Source organism: Manacus vitellinus, unplaced genomic scaffold (genome assembly GCF_001715985.3).
Source record: "Manacus vitellinus isolate BGI_N305 unplaced genomic scaffold, ASM171598v3 scaffold_40_pilon, whole genome shotgun sequence".
Taxonomy (NCBI): Eukaryota; Metazoa; Chordata; class Aves; order Passeriformes; family Pipridae; genus Manacus; species Manacus vitellinus.
Genome location: NW_021940541.1, coordinates 5,590,972 through 5,603,233, shown reverse-complemented (window position 1 = coordinate 5,603,233; position 12,262 = coordinate 5,590,972). Strand labels below are relative to the sequence as shown.

Here is a 12,262-nt window from a genome sequence, read left to right as displayed (position 1 = left end):
GGGGAGATGGATGGGGCTGAGGGGAGATGGGGCTGAGGGGAGTGGGATGAGGGGAGATGGAGCTGAGAGGAGATGGGTGAGAGGAGATGGGTGAGAGGAATGGGCTGAGGGGAGACGGGGCTGCAGAGGGATGGGGTTGAGGGGAGATGGATGGTGCTGAGGGGAGATGGTGCTGAGGGAAGATGGAGCTGAGAGGAGATGGGTGAGAGGAGTGAGCTGAGGGGAGATGGGGCTGAAGGGAGATGGGCGAGGGGAGTGAGCTGAGGGGAGATGGAGCTGAGGGGATCTGGCTGACGGGAGCGCGCGCGCGGCCCCGCCCCTCCCAAGCCCCCGCCCCCCGGCGCGGTCCCTTTAAGCGCGCGCGGGCGGGGCCGGCGCGTGTCACGTGCGGGGGCGGGGCCGGAGCGGAGCCCGCGCTCGCGCCGGCGGAGGCAGGCGCGCGCCCGCGCCGTGCCCGCGCCCCCGCAGCGGCCATTCCCCCTTCCGCCCCGGGGCGCGCGCGGGCGGCGCGGGAGCGCGGGACAGCCCCGCGCGCCCTTCCCCGCTCCCTCCTGCCCTGCCCTTCCCTGCCCTGCCCTTCCCTGCCGGCGGGATCCGCGCGAGGATGGAGCTGTTCCAAGCCAAGGACCACTACATCCTTGCAGAGCGGAGCGCGCGCTGTGTGCAGCCGGAGGGACGGCAGCCTGCAGCTGAGAGCCGGTGAGACACACAGACACCACAGACACACAGACACACAGACACACAGACCCCCGGGCCGCGCCCGCCGCCCGCGCGGGGAGCGGGGCGGGCCGGGACCCCCTCGGAGGGCGGCGTGTCCTCGCGGTGCGCCGCCCCCGGAGCTCGGGACCGGCCGCGGCTGCCCCGGCTGCGGGAGCCGCGGCGGTCACGCGTGTCCCGGAAGCGTGGTCCGGAGCGTGTCCCGAGAGCGTGTCCCGGAGCGTGTCCCGGTAGCGTGTCCCCGTGATCCCGCCGGTCACGCACCTCTCCGTGTGTTGGTTTCTCCCCAAAATGAAGCGGCGCTGCCCGGCTGCGCTGCGGGTGTGACCCCCATAGTTGCCGGTGTCTGGTCCCCCCCCGCCCCGGGGGAGCATCGTGGGGCGCGAAGGGCCGTGTTTGGGGTGGTGACAGCCTTACATAAGGGATGCTCCTGGCGGACGGGAATTGCGGCTGTGAGCCAATGTGCCCCCTGGTCGCCTCCACCAGGGGAAACCGAACAGGTGGCTCCGCTGGGCTGGGGCTCGCTGATCGTTAAGGTCCGTTCCAACCCCTGCCAGGCTGTGACTTCTGAAGCGCTTCGGAATTTTTTGGTGGCTGTGTGATGGCAATTACAGTGCTACGTATTGCCCACTCTCCGTATTAGTACCAGGCTGAAGGGAACGTGAACAAAAATTGAGACGGAGTTGTGTTAATGGGAATTTTGAAACAGTGGTGGTTATCCTGTCCTGCCCGGGAGGTCGGTCAGTAAAGGTGTCCATAAACCGAAATACCGCCCTTATAAACTGTCTTGCTTTGAGTAATATGGGCTCCCTGCCCATGGCATGGGGCTGGAACAAGATGATCTTTAAGGTCCCTTCCAACCCCAACCACTGTATGACTCCGTGATTCTCACGTGTAGCTTTGATGTAAAGGATCACACTGACCCTGCTTCTGTGTTAAAGGTGCTCTAAATAGCTGTGGGTTTCACCAAACATGTGGCAGGTTGCACAGATGTTGCTCACAGCTTTCTAAAATTGGGATCTGTGTTATGGCAAAAGTGGTGGCTGAGTGTGCATGTGGCCAGGTTGGTTGTCTGAGTACAGTACTTTGTGAGCTTTTTTAAAGAGGCTGGACAAATTTATAGGTACACATCAAATGCCATTGTTATCTGTGTTTTCCCAAAGAACTGTTTTTCATACTGCTTGTTTTATGTTTTCATCCTTGAGTTGTGTCTTGTCAATGCAGTCTGTTTGTTTGTGTCTCTTAGACAAAATTACAGTGTGTGTCAAGTTAGCATGACTAATTCTAGTCTATCAGCTCCACTAACCCAGCAGTACTTTGATTGCTAAGTGATCTTACAAAATACTTGATGTTAAGCTAGCAAAAAGCACTGCTGGTCAATGAAATACATGCTCTCACAGGGTGCAAAACCCCCCAGCCCCTCAGGTTTAGATTTGTGATAGCTGTAGTTATCTGCATAGGCATGAAAGCTCTTACTTGACCCAGACTAATAAAGGCACAAACTAATGAGCTGCACTTCTGGAGACTGGTGTTCCAATACTTTACGAGCATCAATCCCTTGTTTTCATGCAGCCATTGCTGTGTTTGTTTATTTTTTCTTGGTGTCCATTAACTTCCCGGAGGCTTTGCCAGTGCCCAGCAGTTTGTCTGTGCTGCTCAGCAGCATTTTGCCCTTAGCCTGCCTCTCCATTTTCAGCCAGTTCACATGTGATCCCTCTTGTGTGTGACCTGCAGATCAACGAGAGGTAATGTGATATTGGAGTCTCTTGGTCTGCTTGAAACTCTTGATTGTTAGTCACTCTTTCTCATTCCAACCTGTTTGTAGTTTAGTTTTTCCAACCCTGTCTGCGGATCATCTTCTTGACAGCAGACTTTAGGAGATGAACTCCCTTAGTATGTTTAATGTAAAACCAAGAAAGAAGCAGTTCTCTTACAGGAAGTATCTCTTGGATCAATAGCTCTTTCTTGTATTGAGACAAAGCTGCACATCCTCAATTTTACGGTTTTATTACATTTATAATCGAGGCCACTGCCCGGAAATGAGCAAATGGATTTCTGTGTGATGAGTCATTGCCATGTTAAAAAAAACAAACAAAGTCATAACTTGTGTTCGCTGACGTGTTTAATAATCTGTCAAAAGGCTGTAATCTAACTATGTGTCTCTGCTTGTTGTTGGAGGCCTTGGTTTTATTCTGTCCCACGGAGGCTGCTCTGAATTAATTGTTGTGCATTCATGGATTGAAATAGATAACAGTGGTAAACCTAGCAAAATATTGCTTTATATGGTAGGTCTGAATCTAAAGGGCTGGTGATAAGCTTTAGAATACTCTCCTCCCTCAACTATGTAGGCATGTTTAGAAATTTGCTAATCTTAAAAGCTGTATTTTGGACCTCTTTGAATCGTGGAGATAACAGCTTGAATAAAAAAAAGGCAAAAAATCTTGTTAAATATTTGCCTTGAGCAAAGCCTGAGGTCGGCCCTAGTTTGAAGGATATCTGCTTGTGTTTACAAGATGTTTCTGGTTTTTTTTTATTCTCTAAAATGAAAGCACTAATGAGTCACCTGCAGGAAATCCATTACTCACTTTGGCATCCTGGATTTTTAAGGAATTTAGCTGCCTACAGTGTATTTTTTTCAGTGTAGTGAAAAAACATGTGTTGTTCAGCCATGCCTTAAATACCTTCCATCAGGTCTTGGTCAGGATTTCACTCTTGAATTACTCTGTGTGGCTGCTCCTGACTGGTAGTTGTACCCAGGTTATGCACAGACTTTTATTGATGGTGTTGGTATAATTTATGTGTTTATATTTGCCTGTGTATACATGTATAGAAAGGAGCAAAAGTACTGAAGGCATTTGATTCTTCTCAGTGTTTTCTTATCAGTAGAAAAAGGAATGAGACTATGTTGTGTCGTGGAAACTTCTATTATCATTGTGTTGGCTCCAGGCAGTAATGTCATGCTAAATAAGGTTGGGAATAGCTGCCACTAAAGCTGTCTCTAGGAGTTATGCTGCTTCCCACCACCCTGGAGAAAAATCCCTGTCAGATACTGAGTGGCACACGGACTGGAATTACTCCAACACAACTTTTAGGGATGTCATGCTCAAAGTCTCCACAGTTTCCTCTGCCTGTAAGAGTGAGGTGGTGTTAAGGTGTGTCTTACTTTGGAATTGTAGATAGAGGCAAATGAACATTTGTCTGTTTTAAATAAACACTTTAGGAATTTATTTTTACAGTATTCATTTTCATCTGTTGAAAATGGTTGTGAACCAGCAACTGAAGCAATGCCTTTTAAATACTTCCAGTGAGGGACATGTTGCCAAACATTATTTTCAGAGTATCAGGGGACAGATTTGAGGATAGGTGTCTAAGTTTGACAGTGTGATATCTTTTCTGAAATAGAAATCATAAAGCCATCTAATATTCTAGCCTTTGCTTGCCTTCTCCTCAAAGGCATTACAGGAGTTGTGTAGAAATCACTTGTCAGGATTCCTGAGCTGTCCTTTGTGATTGCAGACTGGAGGAGTTCCTTTGTGTGCAGTCTAATGCCTGAAAATGCTCCAGTGAAGGCCTTGAACTGGTGATGAATGGTGTAAGGAGTGAAACCACTGCTACCAATACATATATTGGCAAATTTAAGGCTCCAGAGTAGTCCTGGGCATGGCTCTGAGGGGGTGGTGGCCTGAGTGCTAACTCATGCTGCTGAATGATTTTATGTAAAATTGCCTTCCTGAGTTTCAGCACTATGTCTTGGAAACTGCCTGTCTATTCTGGGAAACTAATTCCACAGGAGGCTGCAGCTTTGGAAAAATCCTCTCCATATTTCAAGTCACTTCATAAGGAACCTCAAGCTGTTTTTTTGACACCTTTTCAGCTGCACTGGTTGCTGCACTGCTTCTCACCCTTGCTTGCTCATCCTGTTCCCTCTCTTCCTTACTCTTCCTGAGCTGTCAGCACCACGTACTCGTGGCATCTGTGACAAACCAGATGTCAGAGCTGATCTGTATTAGCTGCAACCCAGCAAGGATGTGTGCTGAAATCTTGAGCAGCTGGGGCCCTGGTGCTGCTTTCTCCTTCTTGTGCAAGAGAAGAGGGGACTGGGCTGGGCTGCTCTGTATCCTTTGCAGATTAAATATTATATACACTAGTCAACGTTGTAGCTTCTGGCTGTGGGGCAAGATCTTCAAATGTATTTATGAGAGAGAAATTATTTTCTGCTTCTAATAAGTAGGGTCTACTTTGTGATTTTATCCATGATTCTTTTTACAGAGCATACTAAACCTGAGACTTAATGTGGGTTAATAGTGTGCTACAGCCTAACCTGGTGAGAATTAAATAAATCTTGAGGTCAGGGGTTTCTTTACTTTCTTGTTGAGTGTTAGCAGATGACAAGTTGTCTTTCTTCTTCTTCTTTTCCTCCTATGAAGAGTTCTGGAAATGCCAAGCTTGTCCCAACTGAGATGCACAGATGTCTTGGAATTCCTGCCTGTGCTGAAATGGTTTTAGGTTTTAAGGACATGAAAAACTTCTCAGGCTTGATGTTCTGGTGTTGCTGGTTCCTTCTTTTTTAGATTCATTAAAATGAATCTAATTCAAGTGGATTTTTGTGCCTTGAATTTTGCTAGCAGAGGTTAGGCTCATCTTTGATCTCATGGGTTAGTATTAACTAAATATTGAATGGGAAAGTGCAGACTAACTGCAACTAAAATATTTAGAACAGAAGATACTGACTTCAAATAAGAAAGGTTTGCATCTGTACCAAAGGCTTGTGTCTTTTTTCATCTGAGAATACTGTTATTCTTACTGGGTTCTTTCACAGTTTAACAGTGTGGCTGGTATTTCAGTGCTGGATGTGTGAGGAAACATTAAAACTTTAATGTTTTTAAGTTTTAAACTCTCTGAACTGCATGAAAAGGCAGCCATTTATTTGATGTGCTACCTGGGCTTTTCCAAAACAATTATTGTAGATTGAAATGAGATTTTTTTAATGGTCTTAAACTGATACTGTTAAACACACAGGAGAGCCCTTGAAGTTGTGCTCCAGAAAGGAAGTTCATGCTGTAGATTTTAAGGTGAGAGTTTTTTAAAAACTCTTCCCTGAAGGTTTTGTGTGACTTGAGGAAATAATTTGCTGGGCAGTGGGACATTTGCTGAGTGAAAGAGTGGGACTGACAGTAGGAGAATATTTTCCTTTGCTTCTCTTCCAAAGGGCTGCAGCTGCCACAGGAGCCCTGGCATTCAAGGGACTCCAGAGCAACTTCCACTCAATATTTCCCTATGGCACTTCTCAGATGTTTAGAGTTTTTATTTGGAAGAAAATTCTTCAGTGCAGTAGCAAACATGTCTCAAATAAAGCTTAATGGGTTTCAGAAACTCATTCTTTAGGTTTGTATATTGACACTCATGGCCCAGAGTTTGACAGAATGTGCTTTTTACCCTCAAATGTCTCAAAGATTTGAGGCTTCTGATGAAAGCTTTTTTGTTGGTATTTAGAGGCATTGGGTTTCTTTAATGTTATAAAGAACATGAATTTTTAATGTACATAGAAGTTTTTAGAGAAGATGCAAATTTAGAGTTGCCAAATTTGTTTTTCATTAAGTGTTAAACTTGCTGTGAACTTGTGACTCAGAGTGGCTCTGCTTAATGAATATTCTGGATGTTATAAAAATGTATGTTGTTATTCTAATTGAGAATATGCACGACTAAATCTGTGTTTCTTGAAAACCCACTGTCCTGGTGTGGTAATCTCAACTTGATCTAGGATGATTTAACTCCTCTCTTTATTTAACTGAATATCAACAGAAACTTCTCCTAATTGATTTTCAATTGTGATTTAGCCACAGCACTTACTTTTGTGAGAATCACATGCAAAAAATCAGAATCAGGAACTAACACTTGTGAGATAGAAGAGGAAAAAACAGAGTCCACAGAGGAGGGCTGTGCTATGGATATGTGCAGGTTTTTCTCCCTTGATCTGTTTAAACCTTCTGTGAAGTGCTCTAATACCTGTCTGTGGAGTTCACCCAGCTGATGGTCACCAGTTATTTGAACTCCTCATCTCCACAACTCCCTAGTTGTGAAAATCATTGCATTTTAATTGTTTTTGTAGAAAGCAAAGTAATGGAAACAGAGTATCAAGAAGAGAAGAAATTATTGGATATGTTTCTAGGGGAGGAATTTGGAAATAGTGCAAAACCTGTTTTTTATGAAAGCTCTGCTTTTGTAAACAGGAACATTAATACTTAATCCTCAGTTGTGTTTTCTTGTTCCAAACATCTCTAATTACTTCCCCAATAAAAACTGGGAGAGAACTGTTTTCCTGAAAAGCTGAACCAAAATGAATGAAATACCAGTTGAACACTTAGCTTTTCCTTTTAAGGAAGAAGTCTTACTTGAATAGAGCCCTGAAGCAGTGTCTGCTGTGTCTCTGAAAAACTGAAAGCAAGGCACTTGAACATACTTTGAGCTGGAAAACTTAAGTTCTATTTTGAGCAATTTAGCAAGTCTTTATCTCTGATAAAATATTAGGGATAGTAGGCAAAGTCATGCTGAGATGCTGAAGTAAATGGCATAAAAGATGCCAGCATTGTGCACAACAGAATTACGAGCCAAATTTGAAAGTATGTGACTTTGCCTGAGAGGTAGTTGCAAAATGTAAATGGCAAATATGCTGGTCTGTCATTAATTGTTAACTTTCAGTTTTTCTCCTTGTCTGTTACTCAGTTTAGGGGAAAAAAGCAACTTTCCTACGTATGACTGATGGTTAAGTTTTTCCCTATATTGACGTGCTTTCCAGTAATGTTTAAATGATATGTTGCTGCTTGTGATTTGATTAACTAGTCAAATTGTCCCTAACAGTTAAAAAAGAAAAGAAAATAAAGAGGGAGGATATGTGTGGTGTGTGTGACACGAAATCCTTTACTCTCTGTTCCTGAAACACATGTGCCGAGTTTTTGAGTATAAGTCCCTTATTTAGTGCTGGTTGTTTCCAATCCATAATTCTTTTTGTGCTTTGAGTCTGATTAGATGGGCAATCAAAGAGGGAAGTTAATTGTGGTGTCAGAAGAACAGGTGACAGCGAGGGAAAACTTCACCTTGCTTAGACTCGGCTCACCACGCCAATGCCAGTAATTCTCTCATGGCTCTTAAGAAGCATTAGCATAAGTCAGCTCAGTGATTAGCAAAACAAACTAATTTCCATAATTGTGAAATCCTTCTGCTCAGTTAGTGTTTATATTTAAATTTTTGGAGGCTAGGATAGCTTTCTTGCATTTGTCTTCAGTGAGCTGCAACTGAGCAAACTTTTAATAGAGTATCCTCAGAATGAGTGAACACAGTGTTTAAGCTGTCAGTTTTGTAAGGAGGTTTGAATAAAATCTTTCTCCTTCCTGTTTGACAGTTTCCTTCTTGCAGAGTAAATAGGATTTAAAAAAAAAATGCAGACAACCTCCTGCTTTCTTAGCTTTCAGGGTATACCCACGAACAACTTGAGCTTGGCTGAAATACCATCTGAAAAAGGGAATGTGTGTTGGTGTGTAATAATATTAATCAGTGCAGTGTTGTTGCTTTTAGAAGGGTAAAAGATATTATTTCCTTTCCTGTATTGCTTCTGAGAAAGTGAGTGTTCACTGGTGCAGTTCAGCAGCGTGAAGAATTAAGGGAAGTTCTAAAGTGCATGAAAACCCCAAACCAACCAACCAAAAAACCAACCCTCTGAGCTTCAGTGGCTTGGCACACATTTGCATTTTAGAGTCCCTGCTGGGCAGTTCTCTGAACAGTATTTACAGGTTTGTGGAAGGGTTGGGAGGAGCTGATCCTGATTTCTAGCAGGTGAAATGCATCTGGCAGCTCGTTGCACACTTTTAGCCACCTGCATCAGTGGTTTCTAAAAGGGGGTGCAGGATGAAAATATTTTATACCGTTAAAAAGATAAGAGAAACACCATTTTAGAAGTGTTTTATTTCACCCATCAAAACCTTCTGGGTTTTGTACGTTTTATAATGTGTTTAATATTAGTACAGTAGAGCATGTCAATAATTTATAAATAAATACGTGTATATTTGGTGTGCATGCTAAAATATTTCTTCTCCTGGTGTGGAAAACTGATAAAGTTTGGAGGCCACTGATCCACAGGGTCAAGTTGTGTTTGGAGCAAACAACTGGGAGCAGCAGTTTGTTGCCACTTGCAGTACAGGAGTTCCTTGTGCAATCCCATGTAACACTGGATACTCTCCAGACAACTGAACATTTTCCGCATGTTTTCCAGTTTCCCAAGCAGTGCCTGGTGACTCGGGGGATTTTATGGCTGCAGCAGAATACAAAGAAGTGTTTCTCTCTCAGAACGAGTAGTAAGGATTCCTTTTTCTTAGGTGCTTTCTCTGGGACTTGCATCCTGCTTTTGCAGCAGTAACACGAACTTGTATTTTCTGCTCCCATCCCCACTGCTTTTAAAGTTAACACTTCATGACAATTAAGAGCTTGTAATACTAAGTATCTTTCTGCAAGTAGCTTAAATACAAATGTAGCAATCTGTGTTGAAAGGAAAACGCAATTAGCCTAAGTTTTGTTTGCATAAGTAGTACTTTATTTCCTCCAAGAGAAAGAAGTTCAACTTTATACTCTTAAGTCTTCCCAGTTAATTTGTAATCTCTTAATCCTGGCTAATATTTCAGAACACTGTTCAAAGATGAGCTGGAACTTGGAAGCAGACTTTTCTTTTGAAAAGCCACAAAAGGTCATAAGGGTCAAATAACTCTAATAATAAAAAGTCTTGCCGTTGTCTTTGATCTAAAGCAGACACAATTTAAAGAAAAAAAATCAAATCTATTTAAAAATAGGATTGAAGTTTTCTTTCTGCAAATTAACCCTTCAGGTGCTGAAAGTTACATGAGCAGAATGATTTATTTGATATACAGTGAGTTATTTTACTTCTGCTGTGCAAATATCTATTGCTTGTGCTGAGGGGTGAAAAATGATTGAGATCTGCTGTTCTGTCAGGTTGTGGGAAGAGTCTTTAAGCAATGGCTTGTGTTTGTGTGTGTGTTCATACACTCACACATAACCTGGGCTGTGTTCAGGGCCGTGGTGTGTGGTTTTTATCTGAGCACAGTGACAGGAAACACCTTCTAGCTGAGGTCTGTTCCTGAAGGCCAAGGAAGGCTGAGGGAGATAAGAGGTGTATCCCCTCCAAGCTGCAGCAAGGTTGACAGATAAATCATAGAATCACTTGGGTTGGAAGGGACCTCTGAGATCATCCAGTCCAACCCTTGATCCAACCCCGCAACGTGGTTCCCAGCCCATGGCACTGATGCCACATCCAGTCTGTCCTTAAACACCTCCAGGGATGGAGAATCCCCCACTTCCCTGGGCAGCCCATTCCAATGGCTGAGCACCCTCTCTGCAAAGAAATTCTTCCTGATATCCAACCTAACCCTCCCCTGGCACAGCTGCAGACCCAGCCCTCTTGTCTTGCTGATGGTTGCCTGGGAAAAGAGACCAACCCCCCCCGGCTCCCCCCTCCTGTCAGGGAGTTGCAGAGAGTGAGGAGGTCTCCCCTGAGCCTCCTCTTCTCCAGGCTGAGCCCCCCCAGCTCCCTCAGCCTCTCCTCACAGCACTTGTGCTCCAGTCCCTTCCCCAGCCTCGTTGCCCTTCTCTGGACCTGCTCCAACCCCTCCATGTCCTTCCTGAGCTGAGGGCCCAGAGCTGGACACAGCACTCCAGGGGTGGCCTCACCAGTGCTGAGTCCAGGGGCAGAATCACTTCCCTGGCCCTGTTGGCCACCCTGTTCCTGAGCCAGGCCAGGATCCATTGGCCTTCTTGGCCCCCTGGGCACACTCTGGCTCCTGTTCAGCTCCCTGTCCATAACTGCAGCTCCGTGATGGACTGGGGCAAACACCAGCTCAGGAGTATGGGCTGGGTTCAAGTGGGTACAAGTGAAATGGTTTTTCCTCCTGCTTTCTCCCCAAAGGAAGCTGACAGCTCTTCTCCAGACACAATCCTTCTGTGTTTATCCCAAAGCAGCAGTTTGTTTGTTTTCTTGTCAGAATTTGTGCCTGACCTTGGATCAGCTCAGCTGGTGGTGGTGGATCGGAGAAGGAGCCAGAAAGCAGTTTTGGCTTTTGATGCACTTCCAAGTTGCTTTTGTATCACCTTTATCAGGGTTATGTTTGTGTAACCACAAAGCATTAAAGAAACTTTATCTGGTGTTTGGTGGCCCTGCATGTCTGCTGGTGAGCTCTGAGGGGGGGTGGGGAAGGAATCACATCAAAGCTGCTTTTGTTCAGAATTTGTGACGGAAGCTCCATTGTGCTGCAGCTACAATGCTGATACAATCACTGTGAGTGGTAAATGTGTTGTCAGGGATCCTTAATCTCTGACGGGAATCGGCAAAAAGAGGCAACATTTATTTCAATAGCGTGAATTTAGTTAGTGGGATAAGGGAAGGAATGAGCAATTTTGTGCTTCAGGATGGAGACTTGGTAAGCAAGGACATAACTCAGAGTGTTGTGGGCATGTGTTCAGGCCTGTCAAACTGGCAGTTCTCTCAAATTAAAATCTACTGAGGACAGCAGAGAACTCCTCCAGTCAGGGAAAATCTTCCAAGGAGCTCGGCTCACTGCTCATAGTGACTCTTTCTGGACATAGATGCTCTGAAGGACAATGACAATTTTGAGACTGCTCCTTATCACCAGCATAATACTGTAAAAAGTCTGTTTCAACAACATTGTGTTGCAGTTTAAGGTTGATAAGTCTTTGTTCCTGGCTATTTGAGGTTCCAGAGACCACTGGTACGACATCTCTAGGAAGATAAGTTTGTGTGGGGAAACAAGAGTAACTGTGTTGATAAAAATTGTATTTCACACTATATCTCAAAACATTCAGTCTGTTTTGGGTGTAGAGGAAAGTCTGGTGTTTCCTTTGATAGGGCCTTGGGTAGTTAATTCTTATTGATAGGCATTTCTGTTAAAAAGAAATAAAAATCAAACTCAGAATGTGTTTTTGTTTTTTAGCATTCAGCAGTCAGAAATGTATGCTACCCTAAAACTTTCAACTGAGGATTTTCATTTTTGTTTTGTATGATTACTTTCCCCCTTGGCTTTAAAAGAATGTGGATACCTTTTGTAACACATATCACTGTCTACTAACTTATACTACCTCTTAAATTCTGCTGTATTTTACAGTCAAAGACTAATCTCCTACAGGAGATGTATTTAAAATAATTTACACAAGCAAAGATTAATGGTTATAATTTTCAAAGATGCAAGATAGTGGCTGGAGGTTGCTGCTGCCAGAATTACCAGACAGACTCAATGGCTGCAAGAGAACAATCTTGAAGAATTTAAGGTGTTAGAAGTTAGAGACAGCTTCTTCCTATCTGGAAAAAATAGGACTGCACTCAACATGAAACCCCATTTTCTTTGGGGGTGTGTGTGGGAATGATATTTAAACCTTTCAGTTTGTTTGGTTCATCCATCCCACATTTCCAGAGTTCACTCTTCAAGAGCAAGAGGTTCATGTGGGTATTTACTGTTGTGGTATTTATTCA

General features: G+C 44.2%; 1 protein-coding gene across 1 annotated transcript in view; it reads left to right on the top strand.

The window, feature by feature from the left end:
- The first annotated feature begins 604 nt into the window (after nt 1-604).
- The window catches only part of INPP5F (inositol polyphosphate-5-phosphatase F), a 41,524-nt gene continuing 29,866 nt past the window's right edge, over nt 605-12,262 (top strand). Inside the window, exons 1-2 of the mRNA XM_018078425.2 lie at nt 605-699; nt 1,374-1,453. Coding sequence (XP_017933914.1) covers nt 605-699; nt 1,374-1,453 — 175 coding nt within the window. The remainder of the gene's footprint in view (nt 700-1,373; nt 1,454-12,262) is intronic.